At 36.6% G+C, this 26,998-nt stretch overlaps 1 protein-coding gene across 1 annotated transcript in view; it reads right to left on the bottom strand.

Annotated features, from left to right (window-relative positions):
• The window catches only part of HLCS (holocarboxylase synthetase), a 122,183-nt gene that overhangs the window by 81,819 nt on the left and 13,366 nt on the right, over window positions 1-26,998 (bottom strand). The window contains exon 5 of the mRNA XM_032195378.1: window positions 25,009-25,191. Within this exon, the coding sequence (XP_032051269.1) occupies window positions 25,009-25,191 (183 nt within the window). The remainder of the gene's footprint in view (window positions 1-25,008; window positions 25,192-26,998) is intronic.

The following is a 26,998-nucleotide window of genomic DNA, read 5'->3' on the forward strand; positions in this document are numbered from 1 at the left end:
AAGAAAAAAACAGTTTTCATTTTTAGCAAATTCTCAAGTCGTGTCCAAATACACACTAGGAAAGTTCATTTTTACTTCAGAAACTCAAAGTTACAGAAACACAGATGCTGAACCAATGCTTTACTGTCCTCACTATTATAATGGCACAAAGAGAAGAACATTGTCATGTAATGAAATAAATATATACAACAGCCAGGGCTAACCTTTGCCTCAACTCCATTGGAAAAGAATATAATCACGTCAGAAACAGAACTGTGCAATTTGTTGCTAAGCTCAGGATGCAGCTTTGAATTCAAAACGGGGAACCTAACACCATTTACTGGCTGTAGGCAGAAAGCAAACCTATCCCCAGCTGCGTGCACCGTTCTGCAGCAACCTCTGGTGGCCATTTAAAAGTAAAAGTGTTGGTTCCAAGAACTGCCTGGCCTTACATACCTCTGGGACCAGATCAGGTGTGTCAAAAGGGAAAGGAACACCCAAAATCCTGGCTGCTGCTTACCCTGGCCTGTAGCTCATTATCAAAATCCTAAAACATGCAGGTACAAACTTTAAATGAGTATGCAAGCAAAAGAGCTGTAGCTGTCACAGATTCAGGCACCCACAACCCTGTCTGCAGCTACTTACACATATAATCATGCTGGAGTCGATACTATGCGTATTATCCGTAATATACTTCATAAGTATAGTAACTACATGTTTTAGGGTGGCCTAAATATATCTAAATATATCTAAAATTGTTATTCATCATTACTGCATCATTTTTGGCAGGGAGAATGCAAGTCAAGACAAATTAATTGCCTATGTATAAAACCATTCTCTTCTCAAATCAATTTGATATGTGCATTCTCCAAACAAAAGATACTGCCACCTCCTTTCTTAAAGGAACAATGAAATTTGACATTTTGGCTGAGTGACTAGATGGCAGGAGGCTAAATCAGCTTTTCACGGTTAAAATAGTCAACTAGAAAATTATCATCTAGAACAGGAAAGATTTCTAGTCATAGCAAAAGCACAATGTATTTTCAATGCATTGTAAAAAGCAACTATAAAAAGCAGAAAAGCACTGTACCAACAGGAACCAGCCACCACTTCTCACTAAGAAATTCTCCCCACATGCTCCAAAGTGCAACCTGAATTCCACAGGGCAGGAGCATGGAAAGAAGCAGCATCTCATGGTGGTGACAGCCTCACTCATCTGGTACTGAGAGGCAAACATATGAAAAAGCAGAGTTTTGATTGTTGGACTCAAAGTGTCACTAACTGGGAAGTTGTTCTGAAGCGGGTAGTGAAATACAGTAGATGTCAATTCACAAAATCCATAGAAATGAGGAGCTCAGCTACTGCACACTATGTACCCTCAGCTCCTCCACCGATCAGCACAAAAGTTTATTAGGGTCACTGTATCAAGGGTTGGAGGGCTGACGCTGTAAGTTGTTGAACTAAAGTTTAAATGGTAATTGCGGTGTAAAGAAGGAAGAGTAAAAGCTGTATTTTGTTAATGATTTAACATCTGCTTTCTATGATTTTAAGAGTTTGGTCAGGTGTGTGAAGAAACCACTACATAACAGTTCTCCTTTGCTGTTTAAAAATCTTTTTTTTTTTTTCTTGGTAATCATTAGTTTCCTTTTTTCCTAATGCTTATTTAGCAGTTGAGATTGAACAAAAAGGAAAAAAGAAGCAGACATAAGATCAAAAACCAGCTGCATATGGACCCTTCTCTGCTGTAGTATAAAATAACAGAAAATTATAGCTCCTGACGGAGATGATTTTATTTGCACCTGGGCTCTATCAGCCAATGAGACATATACACAAAGCACATAAACTTTTAGTTAAAATGGTTACAAATAAACCCAAATCCAAGATTTTATTCTTATATTCTATTTATATGTATCTTTTAAAATTCATTTTCTTATTCTTATATATATGTTCATAGACAGATATATACTTCCCCCTCTCCCCCTCCCGATCCCACCAGGCATATTTGGGAGCTGCTCTTTTCTACCGAATTCTGTAACGATAAATCTTAAATTTTATATCAACGGAATTCTTTGTTGAGACAAAACTCCAGTCACAGCCTAAATTCATTTGGTTTTTATTAAAAACATGAAGGCGAAACTAAATGAAAGCTAAAAATATAATGCCATAAAATGAACAAACATTACGTATCAGTTAGTTAGCTCTCTACTTGCTTGGAAGGAAAAATGAGGCAAATTTAACTAGTGATGCTCTACCAGTGACACAATATTATGACTGTAGTATAATAAAGTATTTTAGCTGTTGCGTGTAGAGAAAGTAAGGCCAAGTATTCCCCTTCTGAATACATAGCTGGGACATTTAACTATTTTTCTTCTTCCTTTTCAGAAAATCTAACCCTTTCCTGTGAACAGCCTCTGGTTTTGCTTCGCTGTACTTCAAGAAGTCTGCAGTTAATGTATTGATTGACATATTATTAATTGATGTATCAACTAAATCACGTAAGGCTATATGCTTATTAACTCCAAACAAATGGATATTACACAGGCACAAAGCACTGATCTTTTGGAGGAGAACATGAATAGCTCGTTTTGAGTATAAGCACCTTAACAGACACCACACCTTCATATGGCTAACCTGCTTTTTTCTGAATTGGCCATTTTCAAATGAGTATTACTTGTTTCAGATATGATCTTAAATATCCATATTGCACAGGAATTCTTCTATAATAGCACTGATGGAAAAGAACACGTTTTAATAAAGAGACCACAGCACTTGGAATCTGATTTCAAATTTAGAATATAAAAATAAATACACACATGCATATGTATACAAAGAAAGTATATCCTCCTTGCGTTACACAGCTTTGCTCAACAGGCATGCAAGTTTAAAGGTGTTAAATTAGCCACTGGAGAGCTTCCATAGCATCTCTTGAATCCAATAGAAACAAACTGAAGTCCAACGTGGTAGTAAGCAGTAGGCTGGCGCCAGCAAAAAGCACACCTACAGTGGCAACCCCAGCCCAGAATGCTAGCAACTTAGGAGGCCAGCAGCAGGAAAAGTCAGCTATTAGCACAAGAGGGCACGGTTTTGGCAGACATTTCTGACTAATGAGGCACACAAAATGCTTTTCTGATGCTGTCTATGTTTTTACTTCCTGTAATAATGGCATACGTTGAGATCTGAAGCAGATGACAGTTTCATAATGCTAGCATAAACCCATTTTAAAATTATGTTCATACTTCGTCAATATAGAAAAATGTTAAACACATATTAAATTGCACCAAAAAATCCTACTCTAATATAGATGATGGAGAACGCGAAGCTATATAATAACCTCATTGCTTTCATACCCTAGCACGCACATAGTACCTTTTACTGAAATTTTGTAAAGTATTTCATGGACACTAAGCTTAACTCATTGACAGGTATTATTTTTATCCTTCTCTCCCTTTAGGGAAAGAGTGACAAAAGTAAAAATAACTTCTTGACAGCTCATACGAGGAAAGAAAAAGGTAATCTCTAGGTGATCATGGCCTAGGCAGAGGAACTGAAAGAGGCCCAAAAAGAGGACTGCTGTAACCTCTTCCACAGAAACACCCACAAAGATGGGAGAAAGGCCACTCTTTGCTCCCAGCAGTACTGGCAAGGAAATTGTAGTGGCTATCTTTCACTTGTTCACCAGGGCTTAAGAAAGCTGTATATAGCAGATCTGTGTTTGTGTGCCAAAGCCAGGCCGTCTCTCTGTCTCTCCCACCCATCAAGCAATCAGGCTAAGAGATTTCATTAGATTGTCATAATCATTGGTTCAATACTTCTCACATGTCATTAGCACTTAATAAATGTTACCAAACTACACGTTGATGCTTGCAGGCTTGAGTAGTTGCCCTTTTACATTTGTGTAAGTGTAAGCCTTAAGATAGATTTTGTAGTACCGGAAACAAAAAGAATAAACAGAACTGCAAAGCACAAAGGGCATTTAGAAAACGAACATTCAAAATCCAATTCGAAATAGATGAAGTATTCAATTGAATCCATTCTCAGAAAGTATATAAAACATTTCTCCTAGTACTAACTGCTTATAATTCATGTGAAAGTTCAGTCCTTGTTCAAGGGAATAGATAAAAACTGAACAAGCTAAACAGTCTCTGTCCACAGCCACACTAGCTGATTTTAATCCTTCTTCAGATTACTTGTAACATTTTCATTTGTTTAGTATTTTTTTAATAGGAAAATACATCGTAGAACGGGGTCAGTAATCTAGGGTAAATCAGGGGAGAATCTATGTATCTGAGCCTATCCATCTAGCAGGCAGAGGGCCATTATTTTCACAGTTCTGTGTTTAGTTCATAGTATAAAAAATTTCAGAAAGGAGAGAAATTCCCAGCTCTCCGCTCCCTCCTTTCCCCATCCCCCAAAGATCTTCATAAAGATTTTATTGTAGTGCCGAGGTGCATTCTCATTTCATATTCTCATGAACTTCTGTAGTTACTTGGCTGATATTTGCTATGCATTCTCAGGATACTACATAACTAGGAAATCTGTTTCAGTTTTTTAATAATCTTTTTTATATTTCCTAAACCCAGATACTATGTAAAACATGAGTCAATTGTGTACAATTTGGAAGGGCATTTAGAAAGATGGCAGGGATTCCTAACTGTGTAATTCACAACCAACCGGATTTTTAGGAGTCTCCAGTGGTTCAGATAGTTAGTTTGCTATATACTTCGAGAAGGGGGAAACAAAGCTAATCACTTCTAAAAGACACAAATAAGAAACTTAGTCTTTTGCCCTTTTCAGTGTGTTTTTAAAACCAATTATTCCTTTATATAACCAGTTATACAGTGTATCATCTCAGCAAGGGAGTAGAAACAGTCACCTATTCAAGTGGGGCCATTTTGAGCACTGATGTTTGCAACACCTAGTCCAAAACCTGGGGAAGACTTAATAAATGTTTTGACTTGTGCAAGATTTGCAGGGAACTTTTATCAGTGTTACATTGCTTTGAACAAGAACTATCTGAATCCAAAATTAAATTTAGCTTTAAATACCACTGTATGTAGGCAGAAAATTAATTTATCTAATGTGCAACACTAAATGTTAAAAACAGGTTGCAGGCTTAGGTCAAAAGTCACCAGTTAATGAAAAATGTATCAGATGTTACCTCCTGTATAGAATGCTGTCAATCAGGCTATAAAATAAGGTAGTAACAAGATAATAGAAATCAAAATGTCAAGTATTTCATCAGTATTTGCTGTTTTTGCTACATCAGTATTTGCTATTTTCAACAGTGTTGCTCCTAGGTATTGGGCTGCTAGAAGGCACGTACTACCATTCACATGCACGAAACAAGTAAAGGAACCAGACAATTTTTTTCTTCGTGCTAAGAAGTATTTAATCTTTTTTAAAGGATGGAACAATTTTTTAGAGGTACAAAAAACAGTGAATATATCTTGTCCTCAGGAGAAACCATTTATTTTGATTCCTTGGTTTCGATAGCGAAGTACTACCGTTTCTGGTCCCGTGCCACGGAGCAGCCTTTGTGGCTGCAGGACAGCACTAGCTGCAGAAGGCCCACTGCCCTATCCTCAATACAAACAGGAACGGAGCAGAGGAACCAGGAGGGCAGCAGAGCGATGCTGTAAGGTGCATTCTGGCTTTTGCTTTTCTTACTCAGCTGCAACAGAACAGTCTGGAAGCAATCTTCCCAGCAGCTGCTCTCATCAACAAACTGTTTATTGTAAGAAAGTGGCTGGGTCAAAGGCTAAATGTCATCCAGAACTGAAAGTGTATCTTAAAAAAAAAAAAAAAAAAAAAAAAAAAAAAAAAAAAAAAAAGAAATCACAAAAACTGAAGCCGTCCATGCATATGAAAAAAGCACATTACATATGAAAGGAAACCATATTCCATTCCAAAAGGCCAAAAGTCTACTTAATCAAAAACTTCTTAATTTCATGAAGCAGTATTTTATAATGTTGAACTAATTTACTCTGGCTTGTGCTGATTTTGAGACCTGTGCAAGGTTTCTACTAAAAACAGAAGTTACTTAAAATTCAGTCTGTGTTTTATGGTTGAAAAAATATTTTAACAAAAACATTCTAAAATATTTTATTAACATTTATTAACACTGAACAATAAGTTTGCTCACTATTCATATACAACAGCAACAATGAGATAAGTATTCCCCTAGAAAATTACACATGCAACAAAGTGATGTGTTATGTACCTGACTTGAAAAAGCAGGTTTAAATTCTGTATCAGCTTTACAAAAAAAAAATGAAGTTTCAAGATACAGGTAGTGAAGTATGATGACATACTGAATCCTTGGGTGTTAGATCCTTCACCAAACACTTGCCAAGTCGGTTTCAAATCTTATTAGAAAATTTTTGAATGCAATAGCACATATTCAGATGTTAAAACCTCTTCTAGAATTCACAGCTCTGTCAAAAAATCACTAGAGGATTAGACTTAAACATGTTTTAAGACAAGCAAAATTGTAATTGCATGCTACCATTTCACTACATTTAAGCACAAGAACACACACACACACAAAAAAAAAAAAAAAAAAAGAGAAAGAATATAGGCATCAAAAGATCCTCATATTTTGCATAATTCTGTAACACACATAATAAAGTTTTAAAGATCACTTTTAAAAGATACTAAAAATTATGGGGCAAAATCAAATTTAGTAGTTTGTAGCTCTTCATTTCATAAATTAAATAGCATATGACCACCTAGGCAACGTAAACTGGTTTCAGAATATAACAGTAATTGGGGTACATTTGCTGCAACAGACCATAAAGCTGACTTCGAGGGTAAAGGATCAATAAGAACAAGGTCTACCTTTGACATAACATCACTACATAACACTTCACAAAAACGAGCATTGCAATGAAATGCCTGATAAATCAGAGGACTAGTAGGTGTTGATTTATCCTACCAGAAAAAGGCGTGATAAATTATGTTTTGACCATTTAATTCTTTGTGACACCTACTTCGTAACAAAACTGTTGTGGTTTTCTTTTTGAAGAAAAGTATATAGCAAATTGAGCATACGTGCAACCATGCTAAAAATAAGTACAGAGAAACCATGCAGAAGGGAAAAGACATTCCACTTTTTCACTAAAATCTGAATATTATGACATTATGCATAATTAGTCTAAAAGTTTTTTAAAAGTTTTGTTGTTGTTGTTGTTGTTTTTTAAGATCTAAGTCACATTTAGAAGAATAAATGAAGGTATAAATCTAACCCTAAATGCTGTATGCATTTATTTTAAATTGCTCTCAAAAGTATTCACTATCGACTAGAAAAAATACAGAAGAATTTTGTTCTCAGCTAATAGGGCAATAAATTAGATGCAATATATTCAGCGGGTAAAACTGGCTCTGTTAAACAACTATCACATAATAGTATTTTTATTTGGTACCAAAACTTTTTTTTTTTCCAACTGAGGATAAAATTGTTTGCTGAAAATCTTGGAATTAGTAGTAGAATGAGTTAAGTAAATAAAACCTAAGAAAATATTTTTTCTTAGCACTGATAATACACAGTTCTTAGTTTAAGTTTTTCCATCAGGTTTGTTTTGCCTTTCAACAGGTTTATATATATAAAATGTGACTGAATTTAGTGTTCATGAATATGAAATAGTGGCGTAGGAGCCAAAGATTCTCTTCTCAGCACTGCAAATACACATTAGACCTGAATGACAAAATTTCTGCTGTACCTAGTTTTTGCCTCTCCTGAGCAGTAATGCCCAATTTTGTCAAACTGCAAGGGGATTTGAGCTAGAGAAATGTTTGTGAAATATTGAGGTGAGACCAAAACACATTTTTGCATGTACCACAGCTCAGAAATTACAATACAGTTATGTCCCTGAAGTTGTAGAGCTAACATTCAATATGTATCATATATTTTATAACCCTTTCTAAAACTTATTCAGGTTGTTATAACAGTTTATAAATAAATAAATAAATATGATAAAAGAAGCAACCTAGAGAAGTAGATTTTCTTGGGAATTATATGTTTTAATGGCAAGAACGTGCATAGTATGTTATTTATAATATACATACTCAAAGAGAGAAAAACAGCATTAATATAACAACAACTAATTTTCACTGTAACTGAATTCTCCTAATCCAGGATCCTAAAAAACATATGCATGATATGATATAATATGCATATGATATTAATCCATATATTAATTAGGATTGTTTCAAAACAAAAACAAAAATACAACCAGTAAACCAATGCTTTTTATTCAGTGGAGTTTAACATAATAGTTAAGCTTCATGCTTTACAACTATATATAGCAATATAAAATTTAGGTATCAAACTGAGAACTCTCAAGAAAGCCTCTATAGTACTTAACTTCTAAATTAATACATTCTTCTTACCAAATATGCTAAGTTGAAAAATCAATACAAACTACTTTTACAGTTATCCTGGCTGCATGTTGTTTTGTGTTTTTTTTTGTTGTTGTTGTTGTTTTGGTTTGTTTTTTTACCACATTATAATTCTTCTTTCCCTTTTGCAGCCCTCTTTCGTATTTAACACTTACTTTCTTCTGCTGCTTTCTTCAACGTTGCTCAGAACAAAAGAGGAATTTTTTTTTCCTCAGAGGAAAAATAGCAAGCAAAGCATATATGACACCTTCCTTTAACTATAAGGTTCCTGACACACACGCAGCTTCAAGAACTAACTTCAGATCCAACCTCCTCAGACAGTAGCCATCTGAAAGCATTCCTGCAATTATCAGGGGTAAATGGGGAAAAAACATCAAAATGTAATTTGTCACTTAAAGGTGGACATACATCACACTTAGCCCTTACGAGGATAAGAATGAGCATTCAGCAAGACAAACCCTTCAGCCACTCCAGGGCTGAGTTCACTTTAATTGTCATGTACACCACTAGCTCTGCTCCAGCAGACCCACCTGGCACACAGAACTTACGGTACTGTAGACAGCACAGCAGAAGTCAGAACTCGTAACTGAAATACACTGTGGTTTGGGGGTTTTTCGTTTTGTTTTTTGTTTTGACTTACAGAAACATGGTGCTCAAAGAAGCAAACAAGAACAGATTCAAGAAAGAGGCGAGGCAGTGCAGGAAAAATGGTCAACAGAAGCAAATGCAAGCAGCCAGGAGCATTTATGACAGTGGCACATTCTTTACTGTGAAGGACTTTTCATTCCCTCGACTTGTCTCTGAGGATAACCACCTGTTTCTGTTCTTATGAATATTTATTTTCTATCACTGTTAAAATAGTTGAGGGAAGACACCATCTGCCAAATAAAATTTTGCAGGCTAATATTCGTTAACGGAAGTGGTAACATTTCATGTAGAATACAGCCTAGGGAGACCTCATTTAATAAAAACTGATCACAGTGCACAGAAACATGCTTCTGTGTTGCCTTCGGACCCCACTGAATAGCACACCAGAAAAAACAAGATGAATTCCTTTCTTAGCCTTTTCCCATTACAGTGTTGTATTAACCCAGGTAAGGAAGTACCATTAGGGCCAGAGGGCTGGGGGGGGAAAGGACAGTGAGATGATAAACAAAAGATAACTCTCTGAAAAGTCTTGTTAAAACCACATAAGCAGAAAATGCTTGTTGCGAATCAGCAGTGATATACCCTACTGGAAAGGTTAGTGACTGCAATGCAGTAGCTTAAACCTTCTGACAAGGTGTGAAAGCTTTTAAAGTGGGGTAACAATGTGGCTTAATGCAAGTTCTCATTCTGGCTCAGCCGCCTGTGTATGAAGGACACTTACAGCTCCCTGGGCATGTGGTCATACTGTGCCTTTCAGATGTTCTGGCCAACCATGGCAAGTGGTAGAAGCTGAACTTCAGAGCCTTGTTGTAATACTAAAATGAAAAATGGCCAAGGTCTGGGCAAGAATCTTAGAGAAATAACTACAAAGACTACAACATCCTACCCAGACTACACTTCTCTAGTCAAGAACCTGGACAGAATGAAGTAAAAGCTTTGAAAGACTACAAAATAGCTCTGCACATATCCACCCAAAGATGAACTTTTAACTGATTAAATATGAACCACCTTTGTTGAAGGCTCTTGATTAATATTCCCAAACCAGATGGTTAACTTTTGAAAACAAATCACACTAAAGTAAAAAGTTTCAGGAATTACCTCAACTACTGAAAAAAAAAATTAAATGTATTTCCAGAATAGTTCCATACAAGCTAATGAACGCAAGCTACAGAGAAAGTCTGTATACTCAGTCTGTGACACCTAATGATTAATTTATCCTTCGTTAAACAGGGACAATTTGGGTCTCTGTTCCTTGAACCAAACAGCCAGAGAAACAAGAGACTGAGCAAAATGATTATCATTTAATAGTTTAAAGCTTGATGTGTACTTTCAGTTTGTCTAGCTAATATTACTACTCAAATCAGGGACGCAACAGTCGCTGTGAAAGTAATGTTCTACCAGTAAATTAACATGCGGCTAAGACGAAGGAACTTTTCTGAACATTAAATTGTTTTGTATGGAGCAATGAGGATAGCACTAATTATTGTAAGGTTTACTGCAGTTGTAAAGTGTCTAACTTGCTATTGCTGGACTGCTAAATGGACAGCATCATTAGACAGAGTGGATCCTGTAGGGTAGAAAAAGCCTGAAAATATTTAGAGAAAACTGAAGTCGACTCCCAACTCCAAAAGGAACTGGTTTCTGCTGAGATAACAAAAGCATATCCATATCATCGCTAGCTATTCATTCATATCATTTAACTGAAATACCAGATTAAACATTGCTGCTTCTCAGACATTGCCTATGGCTAAAACGGTTAGAAGGAAAGGTTTCCCATAATTACAAAACCCGATGAACTTCCCCTTCAAATGAAAAAAATAACTAATGAATGTGCAGAAAGGGACAGCTTCTGTGAAAAGCTGCTGCTGCTGCTCAAATAACATGACTGTAAGGACAGAGCAGCAGTCAGATCAAGACAGTAGGCCTCTTTAAACCTGTACCTTTCTCTCCAATAGTGGCCAGCAGCAGACAGAGAAACAACAAACACAACAAACGTAAGGTTATTATCTCTTCTACCAATCTACATCACACAGATTTTTGAGCCAGAAATGTTGCATATGCCTCGCCTCCCATGAAAGACATCATCTTTCTAACCAGTTTGAAGTATTTCTGTTATCAAACATACCCCTTTGAAACAACTGCTGAAGTATTCTAAAGACAAAAGTAGAATTTTAAGTATTTTCAGGTATTCCTAACAAACAAACAAACATATCTATGGTAATTTGTAGCTTATACTGCTTGTTAACTTTGGGATTCGGCCACCCCCTCTCTATATAAGGGAAAGATAGGAATAAGCATTTGCTTTAAGCTACTGTAATGCAATAGTAATGAAAAAGTAAATAATAAATCAACATTTAAAATGCAGTCCAAAAAATGGAAAACTAATTAGGTAACTTCCACCTCTGCAGCTGCTGTTCCTGTCAGGTAGCTTTGGTGCATGACCTAATCGTAATACTAACACTCCCATTTCAGAAAGAAAAAACGTACATCTTCCAGACCAGAAAAATGCATGGATAATTGCTTATTTCATATAATGAGTCATAAAGACAAAACATGCCATATGTGATTTTTGTTTTTAATCTTGAAAATTATGCAGCAAAACCCAATTATTTCTCCTTATCAAATAAACGAATTTCAGAATTTATTTTTGTTGATTCTGACTACATGGAAATGCTGAGACACATTCCCACAAAATAGTTCTCTCTATACATTAAAATTACGAGCACCTCAAATTGTTTTTCAATTACTGAAAGCTGTTTTTGTACATTAGGTGGATAACATCCAAGTACAGTGTTTTAAAGTGGAAAAGATGGTGGTATGTTTTCCCTGACTGAGTATTGTTCTTCCTTTTGAATAAATTTTTAGTGAGATTAACCTCATGTTTTCTACTGAAGTTATGACCTACATCATCCATTATTAAGTAATTTACAAAGAAATTATGACCAGTTGTTTCATTGTAGGTGTAACATGTAAAAAGGTATCATTGCAAAACAGGAAAAAGGAAGCACGCATACTCCACAGGAATATACATTATATCCCAACATTTATCTTCATATTTGGATCTTAGCAAATAAAATCACCTTATTTTTATTTTAACTACTTCAGAGAAGCTAAACATAGTATTCACTTTCTATAAAGTCTGTACTGAAAGGAAGAAGGTCAGCAAAAACCTACATTGTCTGATGAATGTTTTGAGACTCTGCCGTCTGTGCACCTGCTTCTGAAGAGTTGAGTTATAAAATGATCTATTGTTCTGCCTTCAAATCTTAATTCTCCAAAGGTACAAAAACTGTAAACTTTATATAGCAACCACCAAATTCCAGGGAAAAAAAAAGCAGGGACAGACTGCACTAGCTTCCTGAACACTGATCCTGCTAAGGTTTGGCTTTGAATTAATTATTTTAATTGCACAGGCAGTCAGTTTTTACAAATTAAGGATATTTTGAAATGCTTTCTGGATTAGTATTTAAAATATTTGTTAAATCCAACAATACAACTTGCCATACAATGGGGACACAATACACACTAGAAAAGGAAAATAATTGTCCACAAAACAACGTGAAAAAATCGAATGCTGAAATGTACCTCATATCCTAGTGAAATAATCAGTCCAGAAGCAGCACAGATTTTATAGCCAATATTTTTTAGACACGCATTGTAACTAGCAGCTGTAGGGAATGCTAGAATACGCAGCAACAGAAGTTGTTTTCTACATGGTCAAGCCTTGCTCCTTACCTCTGCCTCTTCAGCTGCTGCCCCTTTCCCCTCTCTCCTCCTCCCACACGGTATTTGTTTTCCCTTTCATCCAGTATCAAAGCAGATCAACTAGCTCTTCCTCCTGAGGTTTTTCACTCTCAAAAAAGTTCTTATCCTCATCAGTCAAAGAGCATGCTCCAATGTGAACACTAGATAAATAGCTCACTTCTCGACTTTTCTCAGTTGTTTTTTTTTTGTTTTGTTTTGTTTTGTTTTTTGTTTATTTATTTATTTTTTCTCTAGGCCTGTGTCAATTTCATCAGTTCTTCTATATCATTAAGAAAGGGGTAAAGGAAGAGGACTGGGCTTAATTTCTGAAACCTGAGGTTGCCAGTATGGCTAATAAAATAAGATGTAATTGTATATAGACTTGGTACCACACAGGTACAAAATTGTCAGCACAACTGATTCTCTGGTATGCAACAAAATGTTGGCACAGATAAAATGGTAATTGGTTGAAATTACTAGGATTAAATCGTGCAATCCTATAAAGCCCAGTTCTGTATATATACTCTAACTGTAAGAATACAGGTTTGCCTGATGGACTTAGCTACACAGCATTTTTAAAGAGGATACTTTTACTGGCAGAAGAAAAAATACACATATTGTGAGAACAAGATTTACTCTGATATTTTTTTTTTTACTTGATTTCTTTGAATACTTGTGAAATCTTGCTTCAATACTTGTGTAAATCCTCTGTACTTAATGTCACCACTACAATTGTCAAGTAACCAAGTACAGTGATTTACTAATTTGGAATATGTTCCACTTGTGAAGACTGACTAAAATGCAAATAAAAAAAGCTTTTATAGGAAAGTTATAGCAGAAAGTAGACCAAATGTCTGATTTAAGCTAGCAGCTGTTCTTTAATCAGCTTTTCACTATAAGAACTGCATAATGTCAGCCAGATAGTCACATGCCAAATTCCATTCCCACTGCACCTGGAATTTCAGGATTTCCTCAACATGTCAGAAACCTCAAATCATTTCTTAAAATGAACTGTCAAAATATAAATACAACAGAATCTGTAAGTCAATCTCTTCCTATCAACTACTGACACAAGTCACACTTGAAATATTTTTTGCAGGCTTCATCTTCTTCACTTGAAGCAATTGTATGGCAAACTGAGAACACTGGAATGTCTTCTAAATCAATTAGAACTGGCTAGCACCACTCCATACTAAGTCCTAATTAAACTCCCATCTTAATTTTCCAGAGTAAATATCAGCTCAATAAACTTAACTAAAAAGCTTTGTGTTGTGGATGATGTTTTTTTGATGATAACAAACTTCTTCATAAAGTATCAACAACATTATTGGGTAGCTGAATTGTCAAATAATTGTTAAGAGTCAAAAACCTATTTGGAAGACCTCAGTGTGGTAAATGCACTGTTTAAATAACAGATAAAGTTTGCAGCTCATCTTTTTTGAAGAGCAATATAAGGATAGATTTGTATTTCCTCTTGCTTACATACTTTTTAAACTCTTCCCTTTAATTAAAATATAGAATCTTATGTCATGTAGCTATAATTTGTTTAAAAGTAGATATACAAAAGAAACCCTAATTAAATTGTTAGATAACCATTATGATGATTTCTCATTGTGGAAATGTATCGTCATTTCTGAGCAATGGTAACATGATAGCATCTCACAGGACTCCAGCTGATGCCAAGCCTGTTCTCATTTTCCCAGTCTCGCTTACATAAATTAGCTACAGGCCCCAGTGACAGTCAGAGAATCTCCAAGTTTTTCAAGTTTGGAAATACTCCACTTTTGTCAGATCTTTACCAGTGAGGTCATAGTAAACGAATCAATGCCAAATTGCCATGGATCTCCAGAGCGTTTGTCACAAGTTCTGGATTCTTGCTATCTAAAATCACCCATCTGCTCCAAGGCAGCACCCTCTGAACTCTGACTCCAAAAGGTTTATCGGTTACAACTTGAGAGTGCTGAAACAAAATCCAAAACCAGTCACTTTAATTACAGCCTTCACATTAAGTTAGAATGTGTGCCTGTGCTAGACACAGAGCCAACACGAATTTGCATTAGTCTGCCACTGCGGATTTCAGCGTATTTTATTTAGGTTCTTATTGCAAACTCAAAGATAAACTAAAACCAAGAAAACTCAGCCTCACGCACTGGCTCGCACCACTCTGTGCCGAGTGACCTATGCTCAAGAAGGAGTATTCAACACTAATGCTGTTCTTTGTAACTTCAGGGGTTAGAAGTTAACAGAAAACATGAACACTTCCAAAATTTTTAAATATATATTACTTTACTATGATTTCTGGATGGCTTTTGTTTTCCAATCTATACAGTACCAAAAGTACACGCCTATTGAAGAAAATGGTTGTGAAGTATCGTGCACATTGACTTGGATTAAGCAACTATTGAAACACGACAGAATAGACTTCAGTACTTTGCTCAGATGCCAGCACGCAACAATTTCATACCAGAACTAGTTGTACAATACGATAAACTGCTACTTGGTACAAAAGCACTAATTTTCAGTTCTTACAGCAGCATAAAGACCCTTTTTATGGATACTGCTGTAAACAAGGTATTTCCTTTCATTCCTCAAAGTTTCTTGCATTTTCCAAAAGATCAGCCAAACCATTTATTGACTCAATACATAGTCAAAACTTGTTTACAAACTGTATGCCGTTCACTATTTTGTGCCTACAAATGTGATTCACTGTTGATTAACATAAACAACATGATTGCTGCTATCATGTAAGACCCCCCCTCCCCCCAAAAAAAAAAACAACAACAACAAAAAAACTTTTAACTACAGAAGTATAAAATAAAGGGAGTGTTTGCCTTTTTTTTTTTTTTTCCCCAAGCAATACATAGTAAGTATTCCCTGAAGATAAATAGCAGAAAGGCAAAGGATAACTTTAGAAAGCAACCACCTGGAATTACTTGGTGCGTTGTTTGGAGTCCCCCTCGTCTCTCATCAAAATTTTTTAATTGAAAATCTTTTACAGTATTTTGACACTACAGATCATTGATCTTGTGAAATTTACAAAGCAGTTTGAAAATTGAGGGAATGCTATACAGGCCAGCTGCTACAAACATACAAAGATTTTAATGCAAGTCTATACACAACACAATGTGAAAAAATATTTTCCATCCCTTCCATATTTTTGTTTTTACTATGTGTTTTCAAAATCCAGCTAATAAGTGACCCCTAGCGGTTAGGTACCTTCCCTCACTCAAAAAGCTGCATAAAAAGCCTCAACTGCTTCCAGGTTTTCAGAGCAATACGGATTCCTGGTGATTTTAATGTAATGCCAACACTGCTGAAGCTCAGCTGTGCAGGGTTGCTGATCGATACCGGAATCTCACACTGCTAGACAGCCTGATCCCTAGTGAATTCACTGAAAATACCTGCAGTATGACAGCCTTTCTTCAATAAAGAGATCCATACCGAGCTCAAAAAAACTTGTATGAGTGAATAAGTAATTGAGAAATAATTTAGCCTTCTGACACTTCCTGAAGCCAGCAGAAGCAAACTCAGTTATCAGTAAGAACCCAAGCCTTGACTAGTCAGCAAATAGGAAAAGGACTTTCTATTGGATATTTAAATTTTGTCTCAAAAGTTAGTAGGGAAAAAAAAAAACAAACACATTTATAGTTTCTTAGTCTTTTGGACTATAAGACTACCTAAAAATGAAGTGTCTAAACAGAGTCATGAAAGCCCAGTTTCTTGTAATTGTGTCTGAGGTTAAGTGCAGTACCCCTCTTAGTCTTTTTGTCCAACGCCCCTACATACAGACACTTCCCATGCTTTCTCTCTTTCTCAACAGTATCAGCTAAATGCTTCTCAGCAGCAGAGGCAAAAGTTTATTTTTCAGCATAAAATAAAATAACGTTTCAAGGCAAGATGTCAGTGTAATAACCCTCACTGATTGAAGAAAGCTCTTTTCATCTGAGGAGAGCCAAGAAGATGCATTCTCTTCAACCTCTGGAGACAGAGGATTGCTCCTGTTCCCAGACAATGAAACTGAAAAGGCCACTGGAGAGACCAGCCAGCAGCAGAGACCTGAAAATTCAGAAAGCATTGCCTCTTCCCTGTCCCCCTCCCTTATTTGTGTGGGGCTGCGAGGTGTTAGGAGAGGAAGAGGAAAGTCCAACATAGCACTGATGTTCTTTCTGTGATGGTAGTGTGCTGCTTCCCTTCCCTTGTCATGCTCTCATCACCTCTTTCAGCCGTGGGGAAGAATATAGGTGTCAGACAGCAAATCTAAAGCTACCCATTACTCTTCAAGTCATTGCTGCGCCCCACTGTTATAACAGCCCTACTGCTGTTATACTTCAAGAGTATCACTCTGCCACTGTAGTCCCAAGCTCCTTTATCTCACCTCCCCTGCGACATCCCCTTCCTCCTGTCACAGCAACACTCTCAGTCCCTCACAAGTTCCTGCCTCATTACTACTGCCTGGCCTGCCAGCAGGGAGGTGACAAGAACAGGGTGGGTGTTTCTGTCACAGCTAGGTTTAAGCAGACTGGGAACCCCACTAACATCTCTTTATTGCCAGGAAAGACTGACAGAGTGCCTTGGCATACAATGAGCTTTGAAAAGCATCCTGCCCTGGACTGTATGACACAAAGTTTACTGTAGAAACTGAGCTTCATTTAAGCTTTTCTCTCTCTGCCAAATAGTTGGAACTCAAAAGTTTTACTGAAGAACTGGCTGGTCTATAATAGGAAACTATGCTAGTACAGGTATATAGAATAACAGAAAACAGAGGAAAATGGAGAAAGACAGACAGCACTTATTTCATCTCTGCCCATCTTACTGCTTTATAACAGGTTTTACAAATCTCCTGTTCACTGAGATACAAGAAGCAGTATCTTGCTTCCCATCCACAGATTTCCTTCTCCTCTCCTCACTAATGCTACACCTGTCTTCAAGTCTCATGGTTTGTCCCTCCTTCTGTATGCCAGAGAGGGAAAGCACAGAAAACGGAAGAGCAACCCTCCTCACAATTATACTATCAAGTTACTGCAGATTAAGAAGTTACCTTGTGCTTGGTGAACCACAGTAACTGACCATAATCATTCTTTTAGCCATCCACAAACATGAAGGAAAAACCATACCAGCTTAAACTTCTACAACGTATGCCACCATGCCTTTGAGTCTTATGTCCAGCACTATCATGGGAAAGGTGCCTAAAAAGCCCTACACAGGACAAGCAGTTCCAAGACTTGCTTTTTTCCAAGGTGAACTTGCAGAGAATGGAGCTGGCAAGCTTTTCACTTCTTTATTAGTGGACATAGGAGGCTCCCTCTGAGCAGCAGGCAGCACTTCTGTGCTTGGTGCAGGTGAGGAGCCCTGGCACAGGCTGCCCAGAGAGCTGTGGGGGCTCCTCCTTGGGGATCTGCAAAAACTGCCTGGGCATGGCCCTGGGGAGCCTGCGCTGGGTGGCCCTGCTTGGGCAGGGCTCGGAGCAGGTGGCCTCCAGGGGTCCCCAACAACCTCAGCCATCCTAAGATTCTGTAAAACAAGAATTTGCACCTCAGTTAGGGTAAAATTAGCTTTCAGATGAATGACTTCCTGTATTCCTCTGTCCAACAGAGATCTGAAGTGCCAAAGCAAGAGGTGGTCCCAAATAGCCCTCTTAGAAGGTAATTCTGTTCAGAACCGTATAAAAACAACAGCACAATTGGGGACTATTATTAGAATCTCATATCGATACACACAGTTTTTAAATGAAGGACAGTAACACTGAAATAGTTTGGGTTTGTTATAAAGAAACACAGTTAATCTGAGGAATATAAAAGAAACAAAAGCAAACCCACCCTCCCTACATACATACAACTCAAATCTTTGCAAGCCTACAAATAACTCTGACTGAATTTATTATAGAAAAAATTAAACACATGAGTTAAGTTACAAATATGTTTGAATTGATACTACTGTTATCAATCCTGGGATTGTTTCACAGATAAATTCTTCAGAAAGCCACCTAAGAAAGGAAAACAAACAAAAACCTACCTGTCAGGATGCGAATGGTTTGCCAAATGCACTGTTTTGTCTAAGCATTCTAGTAGAAATACAGCTTTTAACAGCAAAAGAGTTCTGCACATGGCATACATTAAAACAGTTTCCCAAAAAGAATAAATTATTCCAGCAAATAGACATTTTCATTGATACAGCTGCATTTACATTGCCACATCTACATCACAGGGTTTTGTTGGTGGTGTTTTTTTGGTTTTTGTTCTTTTTTCCCTGAAGTAACTTCACTGATAAAGACATTCACCTTCCTAGCAAAAAGACAAACTCACAAAGCTCTCATGTACAGTCACTTTCTGGCAATAATCCGCTGATCAACCAAAATGATACATTAAAAAAAGTAAAATATTTTGGACACAAACTATTCATCAGTGATCAGCAGGATCCTTTCATATACCTCACAACAGCATGTGTTTCATTCAATGTTTTTCTCAGCTCTCAGATTACTCCTGAGCTAAAGAAAGGAGCAAATTTCCTTTCTGGAATAAATACTTCCAAAGGGCTCCTGGTTTTTGTCCTACAGGCTAAAAGGCAGGAATGATGCTACGCTTAAAGGATGATAGGAAAGAATAAGCAGTCCTCTGATTTTCTAGACGTCAAGTACAAAAAATAGGGTAACAATCAAAATCATTTTGAATTTTAGCATAACCATCTCTCACTTTAGCACTGGAATTTAAAAAAAAAAAACTCTGTAGTTTTGCAGTTGAATCTCAAGTTCTACAATAAGCACTAACATATATGGAAATATTTCAGAAACAATTGTGTCCCAAAACGTACCCTGAAATCTAGGTTCATTATAGTGTTAGCTAAGAGTTCAAATTTCCCATCCTCAAAGAAAGATTTATTCAGGATAAAGTAACTTCATACTCTCTTTGCTGACATAATGGACTTGGAATTTCAAAACAGCCGATGGCATCACAGAATCACAACTTAAGACTGCAGCTCAAGATGTAAAACTGGTCTAAGTGGTTCTGTTATGAAGTACCTGAGTTATTCAGATACACAAAGTCATCTTTGCCCTGCGTTATTCTTTTGAGAATGGCATTCTCTACCTGAAGGTGTCCTTTAAAAGAAGGTTTGAAATTCAAGAGATGTTAAATTATTCTCTCTGTCTCCAGTAAACAAAAGTTAAAACCCCCAACCTCAAGCTTCAGGCAATGTGCTGTATTGACTATTTATTTATTATTCTGGAAGAACATATTATTTAAAAGATGGTTACTAGCTCAGCCAAACCAATGAAGACTGATTATATCTATCTCATCATTTGGCTGCCATCCGTTTGAAGATGCTGAAAAAAGTCACTCAGCCTAACACAGCCTGAGTTACTAGTCAAGTTTGAGAAGCTTCATATGAGCAAATGTGTGGGAGTAATGTACTTCCTAATGGAAATAATCACTATTCTGACAAATCTTTCTCATTCTTCAAGGAGTGAATTCCTGTTTCAAGTTTCCGTGAAACCCAGAATGCGTTATGCTGAAACTTGGAGCAATAAAATACAATCCTAGCCTTTATGTCTGAAAAATTATCCTTTAAGATGGCAATGTGAAAGAATAAATATTTGAGTGTTTAAAGGCAAAGCTGCAGAAAAAATCAGATCTCTATGCTTGAAGCTGCCACTGAACATATGGGTGCCAGACAACAGGCGTACACTGATCACCATTTGTTTCAACACTTTGATTTCACCCAGCACCACAGTGACATAGAATTTTCTTTTTACAGCTACACACAAGTCTACAATTTGCGTAACACCATATCAAGGAGGAAGGAAACGAAAAGTTCTGTGTTTCAATATTCATACTTTTCATTAAAATGACTTTTAAGAACAGCAAGTTGTGCAGATTTAACTGAACTTTTAGCCACCAAGTAACCTGCCTTTCATACTACATTGCTTTTGCTTCAAACACTGCCTTCATTGTTGCTGTAGCACAGTATCAATATGTTTTTTTCCCTAGTTAACTGAATTTAAAAATGTCCATATGTGTGTATCTGAAGTAAACCATACTTGCAAGTCTTAGTGCAAAAAATCTTGTGATGAAAGAGTTGCCTCAAGTGCTGTTACTTTCCAGGCCCATTACCCTGTACTCTATTTACAAGAAAGGAGATCGGGAATAAAATGTGCACGCTGTCACAGAAATCATTCAACACCAACAGCAGCCAGCGCTAGCTGAGGATTTGACTAGCGTAATTCCACATGCTAAGATATAGACCTCTAAACAGATGGACAATGTCATCCATTATTCAAGTATTAGAGCTTTTACGTGAATTCAAAGCTACAATATTACCAGAATTTCAATCTCAGACTGGTAGAGCCTCTGGTCGTTTTTGGAAAAAGCCATGTAAATGAAAGAAACCCAGAAGAAATAAAGAATAAAACCGACAATCCTTGAGATACAGAAATCAATCACAGCAGTCAGATTACTTGAAAAGTGACACACACAAGAATTGAATAAATCATATTTTCTAGTTTGACATTTTTTTCAGAAAGCTAATGGCAGTTCTGTTGATATTTGGATGTAGTAAGACTATGTAGTAAGACTGATTTTAAGGTATTTGATAACCATATAAACGACAAACTAAATTTCAATATACAAATCCTGAGGAGAAAAATAACAATAATTCCAACCTCCCCCCCCTCACAAGCAGCTGAAAGTTTTATTACAAAAGGTACCTTCTAAGACCTAGAGAGTAGACAAAAAGAACTTTAAGTCTTAATTTATAACCAAATTAATAACAGTTAGCCTAATATGGATGGGACTATTAACAGCATTGCAATAATAATGTAGAAAGACAAAGATTGTTCAGGAATTTTAGGCTGAGGAAAACACAAGAGAAGATACTTATTCATTCAATAAAGTTCAATACATTTTATTTAAAGTTCACAACTTAACAGGAAATTTGTCAGATGAAAGCTGTGAAGTGATGAAGGAGGAAAGGGAGTGGGGAGGATAAATCAAGGAAATCACACAGAACAGGAAACAGATCTACTATAAATTGAAGCTTAAATAAAAAAACTAAGCAAGCTAGCAAATTAAATTCAGAGAATTTAAAAAGGACAAAAACCTACATTTTTTCTTAATGAAGCAGGAAATGCAGAGCATAATCAATTATTTCTCACACATAAGAAAAAGAAGCTTATAGTTTCTAAAATGAATTAGAAAACTGACAAGGTTAGGTGTTACCAGTGGTTTTTAAACATAGTGGTACAGATGCGACTTCCAGAAAGGAAGGAAAGCAGGAAGGCAGCCAGGAAGTCAATGAATTGCCAGCTCTTAGAAAGGAGAACACTTGCCATTCTTCTGTTTTCCCCTAAGTATCTGCTACTGGCAACTGCTAAGAGGACAGTAAGCTTGATTGATCATCAGTTGGCTCATCATGGAATTTCTTATTCTGGAGTAGAAAATCATCCAAAAATCCCTTGTTCTCAATGAACTTAACTTGTTTAATCTCTCAGGATATACTCTCCAAGAAAACCCAGAGACCTGTACAGGGAAAGCTCTTTCTACAAATAGTGACAAAAAATAGATTGAAGTTCAAGAATAATAAAGCTAGCAAGACAGTTTCCTTCATCTCCATTTTCTGTACTCCTGAAATACACTGTGATGTGAAACTCATTTCCATATTTCTGAAATTATTCACCTACCAGATAGATTTCATGGTATCTTGATCTCTAGGAAAAGTTAGAAATCATGTAAAACATAACATATGTAGAAAAATAGATAACTTGCTAGAAAGCTCAAGTATTACATATTCCTTACTTATTTTAATATGCTATCTCTTTGTTATTAACTGTAGCTCATACACACACGTTGCAACTTCCTTTCATGCAATATTCTGGAAATATGTCATAGCTAAAGTGAAAAACATTGAAACAATGACTACACGTATGGGTGTTGTAAAACTACTGTTTAAAAAATACTGTGGAAAAACAACATTTTAAAAACAATCTTGATATAAGACTTGACTATACAGTATACATTTTTAAAATTTTGTTAATGGCCTGCAACCTGTAATATGCCACTAGATGGCAAGTTTGGACAGAATTAGCTAACTTTTTTATAACACAGTATGATTGCTTGAAAATTGCAAGTGCATGGGAAAGATAAATACTCACAAAGAACGAAGGAAAAAAGCACAAAAAAAAAGTAAGATCAATAACCTTCAAGTCTTCTGTATACAGCATATTTAGTATTAGTCAGAAAGGCTGAATGAGTTTTAGTTTTGTTTTTGTCTGCCACACGAACAAGTAGCTGATTCTTTTGAGTTTACCACTGACAGACAGAGAAGAACTTGTTTCAAATCTGGTCACAGACAGAAACACTGGCTGCAGCAACCATGAGAATCACTGACTTGGAGGAAGGCTGAAAAAGTAAGCAGCAGAGTTCCACCCCAGGAAAGTAGACTTCAGCTTATTCAAAGAATTACTCGTTAGGATTCCTTGGAAAGCAACCACAAAGGGAAGGGTACCCAGGATGTACAACCGATCTGTAAAGTAAACTAATAAAGAACTTGCCTATTCTGAACCATTCTGCTATGCAGGAAGACCAAACCTAATTGGCTAAACAGGGAGCTTTTGATGAACTAACACACATAAAAAGAATATGTGCACAGTGGAAACACAGACAAGCAATGAGAGAAGCATATAAAAACATAATCTGGGTATCTACAGACAAAACTCAGGATGGTAAATACCCACCTAGAGTTAATTTAGTGCTGGACAGTAGGGGTAACAAGAAGGGATACCCCAGCCTCACACATTCCAAACAGTTGTTCAGGGAAAACACTGGTGCACTGACATACGGGGAAGACAACCTAGCCACAGACAACGCAGGAAAAGTTGAACCACTTAATGCCTTTTTTGCATTGGTCTTCAAAGGCAACTGCACCCAAACAGCAATGTGCACCAGCATGATCTGGGAAAAGCAGAGGCAGGAAACAATGATGGAATTGTCAACTGAAGGACTACTCAAGAGAAGCTGAACTCACTCAGATTCATAGGGGCAAATGGAATTCCTTGAAGAGCCCTGAAGAAGAACTGGCTTATGCAATTATGAATTTGTCTGGATCTGCTGTTGACCTGCCTGCCACACACAGAATAATGTGACACATCACGTATTTTTCCATCTATAAGGTATGTAATGATAACCATACCCACCTTTCAGGCAGTTTAAGGATTAACGAGCCTGTACTGTGTTTTGGAAGTACAATCTAAATTTCAAACACCATCCCAATGATATGAAAACATTCAGCTGTAATATGTCACTTTATTCACTGATTGATACTGTAGCCAAACAAGGATGTTTGGCTATGTGATGGAACGAGGCATCCAAGGAGGAGCTTTTACAGTTGAGCTCCGCTAAAGACAGACATCTCTTTTCTGTGCTAATGTAAGGATGGCATAGAAAAGAAGAAGGAATTAGACAAGCATGCTAGGAGTACAAAGTGACAGTGCTAAATGCGCTAGAAACAACCACCTCGGTGATCATGAGTAGCCTATATTGCTTTTCAATCACTTATTGCTTTAGCCCTTCAGATCAATACAGTATGGTTCTCCTGTGTTTGAAGTTGTATTAAAAAAAAAAAGGAAAGGAAAAATAAGTTAAAATTGCTGCTTTATATGTTCTTCACAATTCTTCATCGCAGTGTCTCAATCTGAAAAGTACTATACAGTCAGCTGTTTGAATTACAAGGAACTGTTCAGTTTCCAACAAATACCAGAACATCCTCAGGAATAAAGCTCTTCATTGTCTAATTACACACCCTTCCCCATTCATTCTTGTCTTTCAGTTTTGGTCTGCCCTACCATTCTCCATAATTTGTGTTTCATCTTGTGTTCCCAGCCTATACAGAACTTTCTACCTGCTTTCAAGTAAAAATAAATCCTGTCTTACAACCCAGTTCTTTCTGTACTTTACCACAAGCTTATGTTTTGATATTGCAGAAGTATGTAAATAAGCACAAAAATTCTTAACAAATATAGCAAATATATCTGAAAAGTTACTCCCAAAAAATTTCCTTATTGTTAAATTCAAAGGTATTAGCAGGCAACAAAACAGTGACAAAGTAGAAATTAAGCCTCCTGTTTACTTGTAATATACATGTAAAGCTCTCCAAACAAAAACAGTACGTAAGAAACAAGCTGTATTCAACTGATCGGTGAACTTGTCCTGTTGGGTAAATCTCAGTCAACTGAAATGTAAGTAGAAGCCTTACCTCATCAGAAGAGAGAAGGTAAATAGGCGTTAAAGAAGGAATTTCACTTAATTCACAACTCAGGCCAAGTGATACCAGGATCTCCTTGAGAACTTCATATCTCTTGGTATTGCTCATCTTAAGCAAATTAAAATCCTCTTCACTTTGGAAATCCACAGAATTGATATCCAGTTCCAAGTGCACCTGGCAGGATATGTGTAAAGAGAACTTCAAAAATCATTTTACTGGTATTAAACATTTTAGAGTGACAGAGAGAAATGGTCACAACAGTTCCAAAAGCAGCTCCGTCCCAACTGTGGTTGCTGAACTACCCAGCATGACTAGTGTCATTTAGAAGTCTCATGCTTTCATCATACCTACGTGTAGGTATTATCATCCTAATAAAGGAGGGAATACCGATACATTTATAGGTACCAGCTCAGAGACGACAGTTATCAGCACGTAACAATTTTCTCGAAAACTATATAAAATATCTCTTCTAAGTAAACTGATATTCTCCTGGAGGACTTGTTCAAACCTGTATGTATTCACAAATTTAAACTTCTCCCAGGGCATTTTATGTCTGTTAGCACCCTAGAACCAACACCAGTACTGGTCACATTCCGGCTTGTACAAGAGAAGAATTACATTAATATTGAAAGACCTTTATCAGAGGTTGCACAAGATCAGAAGAATTCAGCCTGAGCAAATCCTTACTGTGTCACACAAATTAAGTTGCCATCAGTGCAATTAAAAGAATGCTCTGAAAGCCAACTAAGAACCCCAGAACACCACTTTGTAGAGAATCACATCTCTGGCTGAAGCAGATGTTTAAAAGTAGAAATGATATGCATTAAAAGTCCCTTCTAGGCCTTTTTTTCTGTTTCAAAATATTTAGAAGCCTTTGTACTCTGCTATATGCACATTCATCTGATGAAAATCACAAGCTGTTACTTGTGTTCATGTCTCCCACTTTGCACATTTTAACAATGTTCTTTATCTTTTATAGATAATCTACTTTACCGAAATTCAGAGAAGTCTGCTGAAGGTAGGGGGGGGACAGATATGGACAACAGAAGAGCACAAAAAAAGGGAAATGACTAGTCTGTGACAGAATATTTAATGGCTGATGTCACTGTCAACCCCCTGAAGAGAAAACAATAAGGCTTTTCAAATCCAGACTGGAAGTCATTTAAAATTATAAAATGACACTCTAATCCTTTTAATCTGATTTTTGAAGCTACACTGTAATGCTCTTTTTCTGAGGAAAACCTCTGCAGTATTAAGTTTTATTACAGCAGAAGGATCAATTTAAACGGTACAGCAAAGCAGGTTTTACCATGGAACTTGCAGAAATGGATAGCACCAGTATCTAATCAATTTTCTAGTACAAGTATAGAACACATGGGTGGCAAAACTTCCAACATAAAGCTATAGACATGTTACTACATGTACCACTGTCCAAAAAACTACCAGATTTAATCTGATAAACTGATGAGAGACAAAAACACTTCTAAGAAACCTGATGAATATTTCTGAATTGAGTAATTGCTAAAAAAGTGCATGCTACCTGACATGTAAGCAGTTACTTCCGATTGGTTTGGGCTCCTGAGATAGTTCTCCTATAAATAAAACATTGGTAAAAATATCTCCTAGAACCTTCCAAAAAGTTTTTTCACCTACATCTCCATTATATTCCTCATCTACTTAAATATTGGTAAATAAATCTTGTTCCGCTTTTCTCAATGTGCTGCTTGAAACCAAAGACAGAGTAAGGCAAGCGATACAATTGGGAACAGCCCTGCTAAAAATAAACAAGCAAAATGAAAACAACAACAACCACCACATTGGTCTCAGCTGCTGCTGAGGCTAACAAAATGTGCAAGTTATCTTCATGCTCACTTTAAAAATTTTACTGGGAAGTGGCTGAAATCTCTCCCACTTTAGTTAACACAGGGTATACACCCAGGTAGATGCCTTACTCCCAGGACATAGATTTATTTTCTAAACT

The sequence above is a fragment of the Aythya fuligula genome, chromosome 1, assembly GCF_009819795.1.
Source record: "Aythya fuligula isolate bAytFul2 chromosome 1, bAytFul2.pri, whole genome shotgun sequence".
NCBI lineage: Eukaryota > Metazoa > Chordata > Aves > Anseriformes > Anatidae > Aythya > Aythya fuligula.